At 38.8% G+C, this 20,018-nt stretch overlaps 1 protein-coding gene across 6 annotated transcripts; it reads right to left on the bottom strand.

The window, feature by feature from the left end:
- Positions 1-708: 708 nt before the first annotated feature.
- tant (tantalus) lies at positions 709-19,628 on the bottom strand. Of its 6 annotated transcripts, none has more exons than XM_071688230.1 (5): positions 19,560-19,628; positions 18,470-18,613; positions 12,896-12,986; positions 12,395-12,516; positions 709-8,395 (listed from the first exon to the last, which is right to left on the bottom strand). In XM_071688230.1, exon 5 carries the CDS (start codon positions 8,242-8,244, stop codon positions 6,028-6,030), a length of 2,217 nt encoding a protein of 738 aa, XP_071544331.1. In that variant the 5' UTR covers positions 8,245-8,395; positions 12,395-12,516; positions 12,896-12,986; positions 18,470-18,613; positions 19,560-19,628; the 3' UTR covers positions 709-6,027. The 6 variants fall into 6 exon arrangements, with proteins under 6 accessions (XP_071544331.1, XP_071544329.1, XP_071544328.1 ...); XM_071688228.1 differs by having other exon boundaries at positions 12,896-12,991; XM_071688227.1 differs by having other exon boundaries at positions 12,395-12,553; positions 12,896-12,991.
- Positions 19,629-20,018: the final 390 nt, after the last annotated feature.

A 20,018-nucleotide genomic window follows, 5' to 3' on the forward strand; every position in this document is an offset into this window, starting at 1 on the left:
TACAAATTTTTTTAAACATCTGTATTCACTTGGCATATATTCTCATTGTTTATTCATCTACTATCAATTTGTATTTTACATCCTAGCTAACAAGCTCCTTCTTAAATTTCACCATCATTCAACTGAAGGGAGTTTAGTCTTGTAAGAGACCTTTTTGCTCCAAAGTAGACCATTATTTCCCTGTTCTGCATGGAATGCAGAAGTAAAGGGTCATGGGGATGCATAACAATTTGTGCAAACTAATATTAAGCCTGACTGAAATGCAATAATTGGTATTTTACAGGAACAAGTAACCTCCTTAACAATGTTGCACAAAAAGACTGTGGAATAGAATAATCATATGACTAAAACATGCATCATATCAGTCACAATGAAAGCAGGGTAGTTGGTCATTCTAATATAATGGCAATAAAAGTATAAATTAATATCACCTAGATAATCTAATCACAAGTTTGTGCACTGGAGGAAAATTACATACTTGACCCCGAAATGAAGTAACATACACCACAGTCCACGTACAACAAAGTAACAGTACCTTTTTGCTCCCGAGTTAAATTCAAGAAGAACTGCAAAACCTACGGGCAGCTGTACAGCATTTTAAAAGAAAAAATGTACATATTGTATATACATGTACAGTAAAGCATAGAAAGGGAAATGTTTTTGTGTAAAACTTTCCCCATTAGATTACAGGGATAACGCATAGAAATGTTAAGGTAATTCATCCACAATTATATTCCAAACGCAGCTTTCACAGATATCTGGAGCCTCTACAAAGTTACATATCTCATTTAACTGGAAAATCAGGTTTACGTTAAAGTCTCAAAGTTTACTTTAGTGTACATTTTGTCTGAAAAAAGATTTTCCACAGAGTAACAAATTTTGACATTCCAGATTCATGGAAGCAGTTGTGTATTCATTACATAACACACAAAAGAAGGTTGATTAAAACATTTCCCTCACTGCTCCAATTCTCGTTAACTTCATTCAATCCCAATGGTGCCAAAAGTTATCTAATGAAGTATTACAACTTTGCCTGTATATCTTAAGTGACCCAGTCCTTTTGATTTTACCCGTAGAGTTTTGACAAGTATGCAATTTTCATGCTTGTTTTTAGGTCAGTACTGTACTTCAGGATTGTCAGTATTAAGCTTTTGTCTTTGTGAAAATAGCTTTTGTCTGATCAAAGTATATATTTTAGAAGACAAGTTTGTAACCTCACAGTAAATGAATAAAGATACTCTGAATTTTAGTTATTTAACTGACACCTATATTTTCAGTTCAGACACATTTACATTTTTCCATTCATTTAAATGTAAATGTCTCACAATCATCTATATTATTACTGTTACCACTTAAGAGAAAAATATGTAAATTTATCAATAAACAATACTTAAAAATTGTTTTTCATTCATCCTTAGCTTCAAGAATTTCCCTCTGTCACCTTTAGGATCCACTCAAGTTGCATTTTCAAAAAATAGCACTGAAAGGGATGGCTTGACTAGTAATCTATACTTTGAGATTTCTTTAAAAATTTGCTGACTTGGATAACAATTCAACAAAGCATAACAAAAACTACATAGGAGAATTACAGTACCACTTAATTCTTTCGTACCTATTTGCTACCTTTACAATGCAGCATCAGAAGCAGACAACTTACCTTGGTGGCATATACAATTTCCAAAAATTTGGACCAAACTACTAGCACATGTGCAACAAGCAAAATGCGTAAGCTTTTACAATAAGTTCAACAGAATAACTACAAAAATTAAGAAATAACTTTAACAATAGTCAAGAAAAAAAACGAAAACTAAAGGTATCCAATGAGAAGATTTGGTTATTATCTATCTATATGTATATACATGTGTATGTGGGTGGGTTGGGCCATTCTTTCCTTTGTTTCCTTGCGCTACCTCGCTAATGCAGGAGACAGCGACAAAGGTAAATAAAAAAAATCTCTGATGCTTATTCCCAGCTGGAACTCCCTCAAGTGGGTGACCATGGCAACAAAGCCTCCATAACCAGTGAACTCGAGTCCCGTTTCTTAGTCTTTAGTACCTCACACTCAACAAGCCACTGGTAGAGGGCAACTCTAGTGCAGTGTTTGCAGAGACTCCTACCTAATACTTCTACCTGTTTCTACCTAATGCAACTGCCTAAATGTTCCTACCTATTACCTCTATCTACTGCTCTTCTCACTTTGCTCACTGTAGGGAAATCTAGTTTCGAAGAATGAGCTGTGTGAGGCGAGTCACAAAGAATGAGCTGCGTGAATTAATTAAGCATTAAGTGTTATGTATGACAAGGCAAGATTATATGTTTGGAAAGAATGCCAGTAGTCCATCTGCGGGTGAGCAGAAAGAAAAGACTGCTACTTGGGTCAGAGGAGTGCAACTTGACAACCACTCAAGTACTGGTTCACTACGAAGCCATCACTAACACTCCCAATACCCAGGCGGGTAGGTATTGGTTATATACTTCCCTGGACATTGGCTGCAACTACAGACAACCGGAAAAGTGGAAGGAAAAGATACACATCCAAACTAAGAAGCTATCTCAAATGATGAATGACTTGGTGATGTAAACCAGATGAATTGGCAAAATGTCCCTGAAAGCAAATCTGTACGAAAGAGAATCTAATTTTGAATCCAAGAAAAAATCTTACTAAGTATCCAGAGTTCAAATAATAGCTTTATTTGACACCAATGGAATATAAATGAGGGTATGCAAATCAATCCCACACCTGACACCAACATCAGAAAGCTCTTGGATAAATCCATGAGCCACCTGCCACCTGAAATTTGCTGGGGTCAGTGAGCCATCCAAGAAAATCTAAGCGACCTCGTACGAGAATAATAAGAGACAGGGCTAAAGGAAAACTTTCATCACAAGTATCACGATAAGCATATCTTTCAAAATTATACTGTCTCTGTATGGCAAACAACAATTTCTGAGACCTTTCCATTTAACAAAACTTTGGTATTTCAGGAATGATGGGAGCTAAAGATGCGATGAACTGATTCACCAACATGGAAGTAATGTTCATCATAAATCTTAGGTAATACCACTAATGTGGCTGACAAATTCAAAATTAATCCAAATAACCAATAAAAGGACACCAACATCCTAGGGCATAACACTCGAGCAATACAATTTAGATATGTGATGCCTTTCAGATGTTATCTGATTCTATTGCTGAGGCAAAGGAACATTTACAGTATTAATCCTTGTAATTGCTCTTGATAGACCGTGTATAGAGACACATTTTAACTTTCAACAGCTTTAACATCTAGCTAAAACCTTAAAACAAAGCAGTCCTCCTACTAGGAATCAACGTTCAATGTAGACAATAAATGATGAAAAAATGGATTTCCCATTCGAAAACAAATAAAGGTAGTGGGAAATTCTGAAATGAAACATAGATACATATTCTTCAGGTTTAAGCCAATCCATTATTAAAGTCTCAATTTAGTCATAATGAATGGTAAATATTTTATATAAAAAAGGATAGGCGATCACAAATAAAACTGATGAATTTCTAAGATACCACAATTACGACAGTATGGCTTAAAATACAAGGAGAGGTAGAGAGATCACAGAAGAGATGAATTTAGTGAAAAAATTGAGTGGGAGGTACTTAGGCGAAGGAGCTAAAAGAATTGCTGTTCAAAATCACATGAACAAATCACTCTGCATGCAGTTTAACTGGACACGTAGTCTTGTGACAAATCAACTTGTGCAATGAAAAAGTAAGATGTGCTCAAATTAGAGTGGAGGCCCACATTTTTCACTTACACTCATAGGAAATAGACAGAAAATCTGTACTGATGTAGTGATAAGCCGGATGGACTGTCCAACTCAAGTAAAAGAAAATGAAGTAATGCAATTGTAGATTTCTAAATCATGACATTTGTTAGGGGTCTAAGAGTAATCAAATAAAATCAAGCCTTAAGTCTTGCTTTTACCTATGATCACTCGGGCAACTTTTACAATATTTGTTGACACACTTTACAATAAATTTTCCCATCCAAGGCCAGACTTCCACATTTGAAGTCAAACTTTGAAGACGTATTTGATGTAGTACTGCTAATGAGAAAAATGCTAAAAATGCATTCAATAAGTTGCCATCTGATACACTAACATGGAACCAAAGTTCTCTACTCACATGAATTTACTTTGGTTACACCAAGAGTGCTGGCTACATAATGATATACTTTACAATATCAAACTACGATATATTTAAGATAACTAAATTCCACTTTTCTTCATAACTGTTTCCCTCTTTTCTTTCATCTTGCATCCTTGTTTATACTTAATGAAGCAAATTCATTTCTCTTGAGTTTTGTTCTGTACACTAATGGCAAATGCTGTACTCAATTTCCAGCCAAAGGAACGTGAAGAATTTTTAAGCAACTGTTTTTAAGATGCCTGCTGGACTTTTGACACATGAGGCTGTGAAGCCCACTACTTAAATTCTTAAATTATTCTGTGGTAAAGAATGAAGATACCAGAAAGTTGTGAAGAGTAACGGTATAATTACACAGAACATGTTAATGACACTACAGTATGTTGAGCTTGAATGAACACACTGAGAGAGTATATGAAAACTTGTGGCAGCACTATCAAAAATCAGGAGAAAAAGGAAGATGTAGTTAGAGATGAATAGTCCATGGATGATCTACAGATTCATGTAATGCCAAGAAATACTGTGAACAAATACTTAATGATGAAAAATAAAGACTAACAATGAAATTCGAAGAGGGTATACAGATGCATTTGTCCTAGATTAATCAATAAAGTCCAAAATAAATGCATATAAAACATGAAGATATGAAATATACAGTATGTACTGAACAAAAATGACACAATTACCTGTTTTGTGAGTCAAAACTGAGCTGTTTGTGATTCTTTAAGTTTAAATACGTTTTATCCATATTCGTTGAGTTAGCTTGTTCCTTCACTACCTAATTTGTTTTCTTGTGTCCACCAGTTTCATAATGTTCTTAAAAGTTGATGCTTTTGACCCATTTCTTGTATACAGGCTCTATGAAAAGTATCTGATGCATCTCGGGTGTAAAAAATGGAAGTTTCATAACACGAAGATTATAAATACATAACCTTGCTATGAATGCAAGAAAAGGCAAAATATTAAATATGTTATCTGTACACTTTTTGCTGGGGTATGAATAACATTATATATAATCACATAGTTTAATATTATACAACAAAAAGAAGTCAAAAAGTTAAAACTACGGAATGAATAAACAAAAGTAACATCTGTGCAGTTGAATTTGTTTTAACCTCACAACTAAAAAAATTTTACCAAGAAATTAGATTTGATATGTCTTGTCTTGTTCATAAATCAGGTGTGGATGTTATAAATAATCTTTATATACACTATCTACATTAACTCACCAGTGGTCTTCAACTTGGTTCCTTGCACTAAGAGCTAGAGACGAGGACTTGGGAGACCTAGACCCCAAGACTGGGGCCCATGTAGCTGATCACATGTGATTAGGCCGACAGCAATGATGTCCTTGATCTGGTAAATTTCCCCTGTCGATTTACTGTCCCATTTTCAAATATTCCACTTATAATGGACGAACTCCAAGCAATGTCATCACAATTATGAGTTTCTGAAAAACATCCACCAGTGCCACTCATACCGGCTGATGAATGATGAGCTGAGCTATGTGTATTGGTACTCATCACTAAAGTACTGATGATGATTTAGTTACCCTGTGATCCAGAAACACAACTGGAAATAGTAGACATAACCAGTAAGCCTGAATAAACAATGGTCACCAAGTTGCTGCCAGTAAAACGTGATTAGATATATATCCAGGAACTGTCTACAAATGCTGTGGAGGATTACTGAAAATAAAAGAACTGTGAGGGGATATTGTGGTCCACAATAATCTTTTGAAAATCCTGTGAAATGCAGATATCTGGTCTGGAACAATCCACTATATCAATATTTCATTTCTTTTATCTGCACCATGCAGATTTTTCACGGTCAAAGTAGATATGTTAGTATCTTGCTTCTCGTTCTCTAGTCCAAACAGATTTTGCCTGGATAAATTGTTCACGCTCCTCTCCTGTCTTGGCACTATGTGTATCTTGAAGGGTAAAACCAATGTTTCTGGCATTATGTGCCAATGCAGAGGACAGGTGGTTATCACACTCTTTTACATTGCAAATACTGTCACCTTTTATATCAGGCTGTGAACCCTGTGTAATACCAGAATCTGATTCACTAAGTAATAATGGATCCCCATCAGAAGTTGTGCCGGCTGTATTATTGCTTGAATCATAAGTGCTCTTCATATCAGTAGCTTTAGATTTCTTATCAGCTACTGCAATCAAGTCTTGCTGAGAAATGAATCCTAAACGCTGTCTACAATGACCACTAATTACCCCCTCCTTCTGTCCTCTTTCTGTGTTGGATTTATCAATTAACTGTAGTTCATGCACTAATAATTCTGAGGGCTGCATGGAAGTATATCCACCTTCAACATCAGTACTGTCGACAGTGCCGACATTTTCAGTTATGCAGGTAGATGGCGACCAAGAAGACCAGTATGAACCTAAACCCCATGAAGATCTGCCTACCAATCTTTCACCGGCTGCAGACCCTGTACTTAATCGTGCTGACCTTCTACGGCCATTCTTCTTATTTTTCTTCAAGTGTATAAGGGGTGACTGACAGCTATTTACAGAGACCACAGGAGACTTATCGGAGTAAAGGTTGAGGGCAGCCATTTGGGAAGAAGGTGAAGTAGGGGAATGATGACACACATTAATGTCTGATGTACTTGTTGTAGGGGGGGAAAAAGTCAAAGCACCTTCTTGAATAACTGTGGTATCTAGACAATACGATTTCTGTTCTGCTGTGTTTACAGAATCTTTTACAACATTGTTAAACTCAAAAGAGGATTTCTTCAATTCATCAGGTTTAGGTGAATCTGGGCTCTGTAGCTCAACCATAGTTGAGTACAAAGGTCGTATAATCCCAGAAACCCTCCGCTTCTCTCCTTTATTACCTTTCTCTTGCTTTTTACATCTTTTTGATTTGACATTCATCTCTAACTCACCTGGCTCTTTAGCACCTATCTCACTAGAGTTATCAGGTTTAAAATCTTTCCTTTTTTTCATATCACTCTCAACACCTGACTTACTGGGTCTTTTCTTCCTCATTCTAATCTCACTCTCTGACCCATTCACTTGTTCATTTGAGGGTCTCATTTGTCCTGCATTATTTTCTGCTACCGTTCTGAGTTCATCGACCTGATTATTAATATTTTCATCTTTTTTCTTTCTTTTGTTTACACTCTTCCGTCTAACAGTAACTTGTAATGTCTTCTTTGCTGGTGGCTTTTTTCGTTCTGGGTTTGAAATACCTGAAAATTCTTCCATAACTGTAGGGGACTCACATTTTTCATGTCTTAAAGAATTCTGTAACTCTTCTCCAGGTAATGTAGTTGTGGCAATGGAATTGTCTAATGAGGTAAACTCCTCAGGAGCACATGGTTGCTCACATATCTGATATGTCCCACTTGAATTGTTTCCAGATATTTTCACCACTGGTGGTAAAAGACATCTAGACAATCTCCCAGATCGTCTTCGCGACTTCTTTTTTCGAGAATTCTGGGAAGAAGATTCAATTAGCTCATCAGTAAATGGGAATGATGGAATAAGTTCATCTATCAACATTGGAGATATTACTGTGTCATCCACTGCTGAGTGGATTCCTAAGCTTCCCTTTGATGTATTCATCTTTAGGTCACCCATATTCTGAATAATATCATCAACAGTAACCTCATCCTGAATGTCCGGTCTGATAACATTCCCTACGTAAAACCCTGACTTATTCACACTCAAAGAACTGTTGTTCATGACATTCTGGTTGTTTTCATCTTGGTCTTCATTTGATAGGCAGGATAGAACCGCATCAACATCCTCAAAGGATATGGTTGCTCCATCTGGGATATTCACTCCCTTAAGCTCCATCAAACGAGCTCGTTCCCTGCGTAAAAGGGTCTTCTGCTTAGAAGGATAATAGTGACTGGTGAAAAGACAAAGGCGCTTAATTTTTCTTTTAGTCATCACAGGCAGATTCAGATCACACATATCACTCAAGCTAGTCATTTCATCCTCTTTTCTACTTTTCCCCTTCATGCCTTGACCTCGGCCACATCGAGGTGACTCATAGATAGTTTCCAGTGGGGTTGAGGAAACCTCTTTCATATTCTCTTGACGATACAAACTTTCTATGTTTACTTCTGCCTTCCTCTTACATCCACGATTCTTTGTCCGTTTCCTTTTACATGCTTTTCCATCCTCCTCGATGACATCACAGTCTGCATAACAGTTTATCTTGGAAGGTCGTGTTCGTAACCTGGAAAGTTGAAACAAGTAGATGAGGTGCCCATCTACAATTTCACGACCACAAACAATTACAAAATGTGTAAAAATACCAGTCATAAAGTTACCAAAAAAAGTAGGCATCTGAATGACACCTATCTTATTAAGGAGTAACACATGCAACAGAAAGGACTGCCTCATCACAGGATACAGGTGCATCCCCACTTTATCAAAATAAAAGACACTTGTATCCACAAAATGACCATGAATCTTGAAGGAGAGCACTGTACCCATTCTTCAACTCATGAGAGACAAGTCATAGGAACTGCAAAAGGTAAATAGTTCCACAGTCTGAGGATGGAAAAAGGGAGACAGTGAATCAGCCAATCCTTGAGCTGCTTTCACTCACAATGTCTGCAGGAAATGGTCGTTGCTACAAGAGTTACTGGAGCACATGACAGACAACGAAGCATCTGTTGGCCCATATCTAGATGATCTATTTTGAAAATGGATCTCTCAAGTCCTATTCTAATTACATGAGGTAAGAATAGAACAGTAAGAAGGCTCTTTCCCTACCCTCCAGCAACAACAACTAGCAAAAAACTGAATGGAAGTGAAAAACCAAGCTTTGTTGAAGCCTGCATGAACTTTAACGGAATAGAATGTTAAGAGAATCCAGCTAAAAATTTTTTTTACTGCCCTCTCCCACCCCTCTGCTGCACCACAATATATTCTTAGGATATGAAATGAGTAAAAGGAATTACTATGCATGTCTGCTTCACAAGTCGTGGAAACTATGGCCGTGGCCACACCCTTGAGGGAGTTCGAGGTAGGAACAGGCATCAGAGATATATATAGAATATGCATGACTGTTTTCCCTGTCTGTGTTCATTCATTACATATCTCAACTTTGGAAAAATTTGTCTAATCAGCTTTTGAAGATATCTATGGACTTTGCATTACCAACACATCAATTTGCAGAAACTTTTACTCACATATTGCATCTCTTAGCTTTGAGTTTTATTCCATATGTTCTTGAAACTGAATTCTCTTGTATTTCAAAAAGATCTTCATAATTTACATTGTTGAATTTATTCAAAATTGTGAAAAGTAGTCGACTTTTGAGAGCACAAGCTAAAGAAAATCTGTGAAAAAAATACATGAATGCCCCGAAAGAAAGCTGGAAAGGCCATTCAATGTTTCCCTTTGCGAAACAGGCAACATCTTACCAGTAAGCACCAAAACCTTCAAAAGAATATTAGACAAATGATTCTGTAAAGTACCATATCAGTCAAAGATTGTAGATTATAAAAGGTGCAATGGCTGAGGAAAACAGTATAACAGCACAAGCAGGATGTGCATTGAGTGCTATGCACAAGCCCAACCTCAGGCAAAATCTTTTCAAAGGTATACATAGGAATGTTGATTATTTATTTCTATTTTGCTTTGTCGCTGTCTCCCGCATCAGCGAGGTAGCGCAATGAAACAGATGAAAGAATGGCCCAACCCACTCACATACACATGTATATACATACACGTCCACACACGCAAATATACATACCTATACATCTCAACGTATACATATATATACACACACAGACATGTACATATATACACATGTACATAATTCATACTGTCTGCCTTTATTCATTCCCATCGCCACCTCGCCACACATGAAATTACAACCCCCTCCCCCCTCATGTGCGCAAGGTAGCGCTAGGAAAAGACAACAAAGGCCACATTCGCTCACACTCAGTCTCTAGCTGTCATGTAATAATGCACCAAAACCACAGCTCTCTCAGGCCCCACAGAACTTTCCATGGTTTACCCCAGACGCTTCACATGCCCTGGTTCAATCCATTGACAGCATGTCGATCCCGGTATACCACATCATTCCAATTCACTCTATTCCTTGCATGTCTTTCACCCTCCTCCATGTTCATGCACCGATCACTCAACATCTTTTTCACTCCATCTATCCACCTCCAATTTGGTCTCCCACTTCTCGTTCCCTCCACCTCTGACACATATATCCTCTTGGTCAATCTTTCCTCACTCATTCTCTCCATGTGACCAAACCATTTCAAAACACCCTCTTCTGCTCTCTCAACCACACTCTTTTTATTACTACACATCTCTCTTACCCTATTATTACTTATTCGATCAAACCACCTCACAGGAATGTTGATACACCCCCTTAATTATTCTATATCTGCCATGCAGTTCCTCTGTTAGTCTCTCTTTGTTCGTCCTCTCAACATGCCTAAATCATTTTCCGACATCCTGGTCTGCCCTCTCAATCAAATTATGCTCACCACTTAAACTCATACAATGTCATTTCTCATACAATCAACCTGCCTTACGATACATACTGTCCTCAGGCATTTCATTTCCAGCTAGCCCATCCTCTTCATTCTTTTGCAGTCAAGGCCACTGACACATCTACAGACAGTTGGAATTACAAGACACGTAAGTCTCACTTCCTGATGGTGTTATATTCCTAGAAATCCTACTACTCACCAGTCTGTCATCATATGACATACGGAAACCCATCAAAGAAAGAAATTATGTTCCAATGCATGTTCTCTGTTTACGACTTTTGAATATGGAATATACAAGGAGAAACTTTAAGATCTAAATAGCAAATTCTCCCATAGGACAACATTTAATGAAGACTTACAAGAAAATGTGGTGCAAGGAGACTAAAATTTAGTGGAGTGAGGGTTAGCAGGAGGGATAAGCTGGGATGGGATACTGGGCATGTATACGTCACCCCAGGTAAAGATAAAAATGTCCAATGTTGGCTGCAGCAAATGCCCCTTTTGGTCTCCTGGAAGCATCTGTAAGGGCTCTAAAGAACACCTGGGCACATTCACTGATGGTTTCATCAACATTAAACACTTATCAAGGAGTGTAACTTATATGCTCAATAATTTTCTTTAAATATTCCAGGTAATGTACAATTTTTTTGCTTCAGGATCTGCACTAACAGCCTCCCAGGAGACATTATGGAAACCATGATGCTTTTTGAACCTCTTCAAACTACATCTTACGAACACCAAAGTCTACTTCTGATTTCACTTTTCAGGTCATCAAAACGAATTGGCCTTCCCAATAATCAGTCACAGGTATGTACCTTCTAATTCTTACCTTCGATCCAAACACTTATTAATTTTCATCTTTTTCATCAGGCTGCTCCTTTAACTACACATTCATTTAGCTATTATTGCAAGATAAAGACCTTTACTTTTCTTTATAAAGGTCACAGCTAAGTGAGCATAACCCATGAACTTGGCTTCAGCTATGAGTTCTGGGTCATCACCACCCTCACAGGTACCTCTAGTTTCACAAAAGGAAGAACATCCCCACATCCTGTACCTTTTGGCAGATATGTTGAAATGGTGATGGTGAAATTTACTTTCGAGGCTGGATAAACCATAACAATGCAAGATGAAGGTGACTCCATGATGTAACTCATTCTTGTTAATGAGCTGACACCAGTGGGTCTGATACAAACAGAGGAATTTTGCCTGTAGGTGGGGTGTGAATCAACAATCATTTTGCTTTGACTTCATTAGAAGATGAATGACCAAAAAGCTTGGAAATTTCATATTACAAAAAATATTTCATAAGGTGTATTAAAATCATATACTGGGGTTGACGTAATGTCAACAGACTGAACCAGGGCATTTGAAGCATTGGGGACAAAGCATGGAAACTGCTGTAGGGCCTGGCTGTGGACAGGGAATGGTGGTTTTGGTGCATTACACATGACAGCTAGAGAATGGATATAAGCGGATGTGGCCTTTCTTCATCTGTTCCTGGTGCTACCTCACTAAATGCAGGATATGACGATCAAGTACGGACAGCAGAATTCTTTCCAAACCCATTACAAATTTGAGGGCTTACTTATCATTATGTAAGTGCATAACATAATTCTTAAACATTGTAATGTGAAAAATCACTTAACTGGGGCATTGCACATCTTTAAACATACCTATCTTTGCCCTCAAAGACCTTTCCTTCCACATACCCCTTAATGCAACTGCAACCTTAACTCCTTCCACTCCACGACTCACTTCAGCCTCGTGGTTCCATTCATCGTCACATCTACTCCCAGGTACCAAAATCACTTCATTTCTTCTAGGTCCTCCCCTTTTCCATTAAATATATTCGTGAGTAAATCAGGAAACTGTAAATCAACATATATCATTCAATTCAATAAAATATATACAATGGGAAACAGAAAAAGTAAACAATGTTTCTGGGATGAAAATGTAAAGTGAAACCTTAAAGAGAAAATGAGATTATACAAGACAAAATCAAAAGGGAAACACATCACCCCATGAACCCAAGCTAAAGTGTTATGAATCGGTACGCAAGAATGAGATTATACGAGACAAAATCAAAAGGGAAACACACCCTGTAAACCCAAGCTAAAGTGTTATGAAGCAGTATGTGAGAAATCTATTGCAGGAATAGTTAATAATAGGGCATGCAGAGTAAAACTTTTTAACACCCAGGGGTAACAAACCTACGGCCAGCAGCTGCTGCTGCAGCCATTTTCACATCACCAGGATCAGTGTCCATTCTCATGATACACGCATTCTCTGTATGTCCCGTTACTGTACTGAAAAATAAGAGGGTTATGATATACAAAAACAATGTAAACAAGAAATCACAAAAAATCAACTACATCTAAAAATTCAAGATAAGTGTCATTGTATGGAAATGTATTCCTCTAATATTATATAAAAAGTAAATTCTCGATTAATATGGGTAAAATTGAAAGTTGATGGAGAGAGGTGGGTGATTATTGGTGCATATGCACCTGGGCATGAGAAGAAAGATCATGAGAGGCAAGTGTTTTGGGAGCAGCTGAATGAGTGTGTTAGCGGTTTTGATGCACGAGACCGGGTTATAGTGATGGGTGATTTGAATGCAAAGGTGAGTAATGTGGCAGTTGAGGGAATAATTGGTATGCATGGGGTGTTCAGTGTTGTAAATGGAAATGGTGAAGAGCTTGTAGATTTATGTGCTGAAAAAGGACTGATGATTGGGAATACCTGGTTTAAAAAGCGAGATATACATAAGTATACTTATGTAAGTAGGAGAGATGGCCAGAGAGCGTTATTGGATTACGTGTTAATTGACAGGCGTGCGAAAGAGAGACTTTTGGATGTTAATGTGCTGAGAGGTGCAACTGGAGGGATGTCTGATCATTATCTTGTGGAGGCTAAGGTGAAGATTGGTATGGGTTTTCAGAAAAGAGGAGTGAATGTTGGGGTGAAGAAGGTGGTGAGAGTAAGTGAGCTTGGGAAGGAGACCTGTGTGGGGAAGTACCAGGAGAGACTGTGTACAGAATGGAAAAAGGTGAGAACAATGGAAGTAAGGGGAGTCGGGGAGGAATGGGATGTATTTAGGGAATCAGTGATGGATTGCGCAAAAGATGCTTGTGGCATGAGAAGAGTGGGAGGTGGGCTGTTTAGAAAGGGTAAGTGAGTGGTGGGATGAAGAAGTAAGAGTATTAGTGAAAGAGAAGAGAGAGGCATTTGGACGATTTTTGCAGGGAAAAAATGCAATTGAGTGGGAGAAGTATAAAAGAAAGAGACAGGAGGTCAAGAGAAAGGTGCAAGAGGTGAAAAAAAGGGCAAATGAGAGTTGGGGTGAGAGACTATCAGTAAATTTTAGGGAGAATAAAAAGATGTTCTGGAAGGAGGTAAATAGGGTGCGTAAGACAAGGGAGCAAATGGGAACTTCAGTGAAGGGCGTAAATGGGGAGGTGATAACAAGTAGCGGTGATGTGAGAAGGAGATGGAATGAGTATTTTGAAGGTTTGTTGAATGTGTCTGATGACAGAGTGGCAGATATAGGGTGTTTTGGTCGAGGTGGTGTGCAAAGTGAGAGGGTTGGGGAAAATGATTTGATAAACAGAGAAGAGGTAGTAAAAGCTTTGCGGAAGATGAAAGCCGGCAAGGCAGCAGGTTTGGATGGTATTGCAGTGGAATTTATTAAGAAAGGGGGTGGCTGTATTGTTGACTGGTTGGTAAGGTTATTTAATGTATGTATGACTCATGGTGAGGTGCCTGAGGATTGGCGGAATGCGTGCATAGTGCCATTGTACAAAGGCAAAGGGGATAAGAGTGAGTGCTCAAATTACAGAGGTATAAGTTTGTTGAGTATTCCTGGTAAATTATATGGGAGGGTATTGATTGAGAGGGTGAAGGCATGTACAGAGCATCAGATTGGGGAAGAGCAGTGCGGTTTCAGAAGTGGTAGAGGATGTGTGGATCAGGTGTTTGCTTTGAAGAATGTATGTGAGAAATACTTAGAAAAGCAAATGGATTTGTATGTAGCATTTATGGATCTGGAGAAGGCATATGATAGAGTTGATAGAGATGCTCTGTGGAAGGTATTAAGAATATATGGTGTGGGAGGCAAGTTGTTAGAAGCAGTGAAAAGTTTTTATCGAGGATGTAAGGCATGTGTACGTGTAGGAAGAGAGGAAAGTGATTGGTTCTCAGTGAATGTAGGTTTGCGGCAGGGGTGTGTGATGTCTCCATGGTTGTTTAATTTGTTTATGGATGGGGTTGTAAAGGAGGTAAATGCAAGAGTCCTGGAAAGAGGGGCAAGTATGAAGTCTGTTGGGGATGAGAGAGCTTTGGGAAGTGAGTCAATTGTTGTTTCGCTGATGATACAGCGCTGGTGGCTGATTCATGTGAGAAACTGCAGAAGCTGGTGACTGAGTTTGGTAAAGTGTGTGGAAGAAGAAAGTTGAGAGTAAATGTGAATAAGAGCAAGGTTATTAGGTACAGTAGGGTGAGGGTCAAGTCAATTGGGAGGTGAGTTTGAATGGAGAAAAACTGGAGGAAGTGAAGTGTTTTAGATATCTGGGAGTGGATCTGTCAGCGGATGGAACCATGGAAGCGGAAGTGGATCATAGGGTGGGGGAGGGGGCGAAAATTTTGGGAGCCTTGAAAAATGTGTGGAAGTCGAGAACATTATCTCGGAAAGCAAAAATGGGTATGTTTGAGGGAATAGTGGTTCCAACAATGCTGTATGGTTGCGAGGCGTGGGCTATGGATAGAGTTGTGCGCAGGAGGATGGATGTGCTGGAAATGAGATGTTTGAGGACAATGTGTGGTGTGAGGTGGTTTGATCGAGTAAGTAACGTAAGGGTGAGAGAGATGTGTGGAAATAAAAAGAGCGTGGTCGAGAGAGCAGAAGAGGGTGTTTTGAAATGGTTTGGGCACATGGAGAGAATGAGTGAGGAGAGATTGACCAAGAGGATATATGTGTCGGAGGTGGAGGGAACGAGGAGAAGAGGGAGACCAAATTGGAGGTGGAAAGATGGAGTGAAAAAGATTTTGTGTGATCGGGGCCTGAACATGCAGGAGGGTGAAAGGAGGGCAAGAAATAGAGTGAATTGGAGTCATGTGGTATACAGGGGTTGACGTGCTGTCAGTGGATTGAAGCAAGGCATGTGAAGCGTCTGGGGTAAACCATGGAAAGCTGTGTAGGTATGTATATTTGCGTGTCTGGACGTGTGTATGTACATGTGTATGGGGGGGGGGTTGGGCCATTTCTTTCGTCTGTTTCCTTGCGCTACCTCGCAAACGCGGGAGACAGCGACAAAGTATAAAAAAAAAAAAAAAAAAAAAAAAAAAAAAAAATTATATAAAAAAATTTTTCTCATAGCTGTCCACCATTTCCAGCCTGAGCAAGGTTGTGCTTAGAACAGATGACAAAGTCTTAGAAAAACAATGGAAAAAACCCTCAACTAACTCTTTTTCTATTCCTTCTTTTGGAAAATAATATTACAGCAGGAGAGGATTTCTGTACCACGTTCCTGTTCCTCTTTGTCACCTTCTACAACATGCAGAAGATTAGTGGTTACTATTAATGGACCCCTAAATTCAAATGCACTTCGGAAACACTATACACATTCAAGGAAATTATATAAGGAAACATAAGAGCAATAATAAAAAGTTGCAGGAACATCAGCCAATCGTTCCAATTCACTCTATTCCTTGCATGCCCTTCACCCTGTTCAAGCCCCGATCACTCAAAATTTTTTCACTCCATCCTTCCACCTCCAAGTTGGTCTCCCACTTCACTTTGTTCCCTCCACCTCTGACACACATATCCTCTTTGTCAATCTTTCCTCACTCATTCTCTCCATGTGACCAAACTATTTCAATACACCCTCCTCTGCTCTCTCAACCACACTCTTTCTATTACCACACATCTCTCCCACCCTTTCACTACTTACTTGATCAAACCACCTCACACCACATATTGTCCTCAAACATCTCATTTCCAGCACCTCCGCCCTCTTTGGCACACCCCTATCTATAGCCCATGCCTCACAACCATATAACATTGTTGGAATCATTATTCCTTCAAACATAACCATTTTTGCTCTCTGAGATAATGTTCTCACCTTCCACACATTCTTCAACGCTACCAGAACCTTTGCCCCCTTCCCTACCCTGTGACTCACTTCCACTTCCATGGTTATATTCACTGCCAAATCCACTCCCAGATACCTAAAACACTTCACTTCTTCCAGTTTTTCTCCATTCAAACTTACCTCCCAATGGACTTGTCCCTCAACCCTACTGAACCTAATAACCTTGCTCTTATTCACATTTACTCTCAGCTTTCTTCTTTCACACACTTTACCAAACTCAGTCACCAGCTTCTGCAGTTTCTCACCTGAAACCGCCACCAACGCTGTATCATCAGCAAACAACAACTGACTCACTTCCCAAGCCCTCTCATCTACAACAGACTGCATACTTGCCCCTCTCTCTAAAACTCTTGCATTCACCTCGCTAACAAACCCATCCATATACAAATTAAACAACCATGGAGACATCGAGCATTCTTGCCGCAAACTGACATTCACTGAAATTCAATCACTTTCCTCTCTTCCTACTTGTACACATGCCTTACATCCTCGATAAAAACTTTCACTGCTTCCAGCAACTTACTTCCCACACCATACTCTTAATACCTTCCAAAGAGCATCTCTGTTAACTCTATCATATGCCTTCTCCAGATCCAGAAATGTTACGTACAAATCCATCTGTTTTTCTAAGTATTTCTCACACATTCTACAAAGCAAACACCTGATCCACACATCCTCTATCACTTCTGAAACCGTACTACTCTTCCCCAATCTGATGCTCTGTACATGCTTTCACCTTCTCAATCAATACCCTCCCATATAATTTCCTAGGAATACTCAACAAACTTATACCTCTGTAATTTGAACACTCACCTTTATCCCCTTTGCCTTTCTACAATGGCACTATGCATGCATTCCATCAATCCTCAGGCACTTCACCATGAACCATACATACAGTGAATATCCTTAACAACCAGTCAACAACACAGTCACCCCCTTTTTTTAATAAATTCCACAGCAATACCATCAAAACCCGCCGCCTTGCCAGCTTTCATCTTCCGCAAAGCTTTCACTACAGGCACTAAAAACAAAGTGACAGCTGCAAACAATGGTACAGTTTAAAAAAGTTTGGTTTCCAGAAAAAAAAGTATCATGATATTCGCCAGAATCAAAACAGGACTTATTCAAATGCATAAAAGTATAATTTTTACCTATCATATTACAAATCAAAATTTTTTTTTAGAAATTCATGCAATGGTGTTACATAATATACTAAATGCCTACATCTTAATATTGCAATTAAATCTCCTGGCCTCAAAGCACAAGTCTGGCACTATGTATAATCGTAATTCTCTAAGAGAGTCACTTTGCAAGCGAGTCATTAAGAGAGAAAAAGTACTGTATACTGTGTTGTTAAATGAACCTTGCTTGGGACACTTTTGGAAGCAAACAAATTTGCATCTTTTAAAAGTACACAAACTTGCATCTCTTATGAATAGACAAACTTGCATCTCTTGCAAATAAACAAACTTGCATCTTTATAAATACTGAAGTGTCTAAAGATGGCAGGGTATCTTCAAAGTTCACCCTAACTATTCTCCTAATTCAAGCACCGTATAAAAGCTATTACCTTCGATGCTCTTCTCCATTTCTTTTTTTAATATCTATATTTGAGTAAACATATTGATACTTTACCTCTTTTGATGCAGCTCCTGACTCTATCCAAGTTTTGCTGTCAGCTTTGACATCTAATTCTTTAAACTCGGTGTCTTTAAGATTTCACCAACGTTGTTTCCATGGTGACTGAAAGTTGCCAGATGCCACAATGCATTCAGCAACCTGAAAGATAATAAAGGTCTTAGAGGCTTGATCACTCTCAACATTTCAGAAAGGGCGGTGCATCTCAGATATAAAGGCAAGTGTGAAATACTTGATGAAATCAAATGAACCAAGAAAAACCTCAAAAAACTTACGTTAAGACCAAAGATTTCTTTTCCTTTCAGACTTGTATACCAATTTCCATGTATGCAAGCTAGCACAGGGAAAAGACAAAGAAAAGCCCTCAATCATTCGCATCCATTCTCTAGCTGTCATGTGTAACGCATCCAAAGACTTCATTTACGTGTATACCCGTATCATGTTTTATCTTAACCCCCAAAGACTTTCCCGGATAGAATGCCGTGTTTCTGAAATGACAACGAATTATATGTCACAAAAGAACATAAGTGGCCATTTCCCTTGGGGGGTGTCCTCCCGGGGGGGTCCCCCCAGTGTGGAAATAAATTACCTTCAACTGACCCTCAGTTAGGTCGGGGGTAAGGGGGGGAGGGTGTCTGTTCTGCAGAGACCCCCCCTCCTAAGCCCAACTCAGGATATAACAGAAGAATAAATTAATTATATCTGTCGTCTTTGTACTTAATTGGTCCATAATGACATATATATACGTCCGGTGGCCCTCCACCACACTGGGCCTGGGTGACGTGGGCCTGACCTTCAGCAACCTTCGCCATTACCCTGATTTGCATATATTCTACCACTTAATTACCTGCTTAAAACGTGCCAAGGTGTGTTAACCATACCCCTACAGGCTGTATTTATACAAGAAAACAACTGCATAAATAATACAGTAGTCAGCAAGGAAGGTCGAACATTCAACGGCTCACTTCTAAGCTGTGGCTCTCTCTCTTATGTCTTGTCCCTATAATACAATACTACAAGCCTTCATATACAACCCTGGTGCTGTAGGAATACAATAAATAAATCAGAGAGGTGGTAAAATACTCACTGTACACAGAGCGGTGAAGCTGACCAAATTTAAATCCCATGTTTACATCGACAGCAGAGCCACCTGGCGGCCGCCGCACCAACTATCTCGGGAAAGTTGACCATAAAAATTTATATATAAATATTTACGTTTATATCTTCTTATTATATATATATATATATATATATATATATATATATATATATTACTATGGTTTTTTTAAGTCGGTCCGTCTGTTCTTAATTACCTACATTTGTTTCTTCATATTATTCTGGTGGTTTAATATCCTAAGCTGCCTCGCCATTTCCATCACACTTCCATTTAATGTTTAAATCACTGTCTTTATCAATGCCCCATTTTTTTTTTCTTCTGAAGGCAAATAAATGCCATAAACATTCTCTCTCTCTCTCTCTCTCTCTCTCTCTCTCTCTCTCTCTCTAGATGTCCCCCCCCCCCCAAGCCGGTGCCTTAACTACCTTA

This window comes from Panulirus ornatus, chromosome 45 (genome assembly GCF_036320965.1).
Source record: "Panulirus ornatus isolate Po-2019 chromosome 45, ASM3632096v1, whole genome shotgun sequence".
Classification (NCBI taxonomy): domain Eukaryota; kingdom Metazoa; phylum Arthropoda; class Malacostraca; order Decapoda; family Palinuridae; genus Panulirus; species Panulirus ornatus.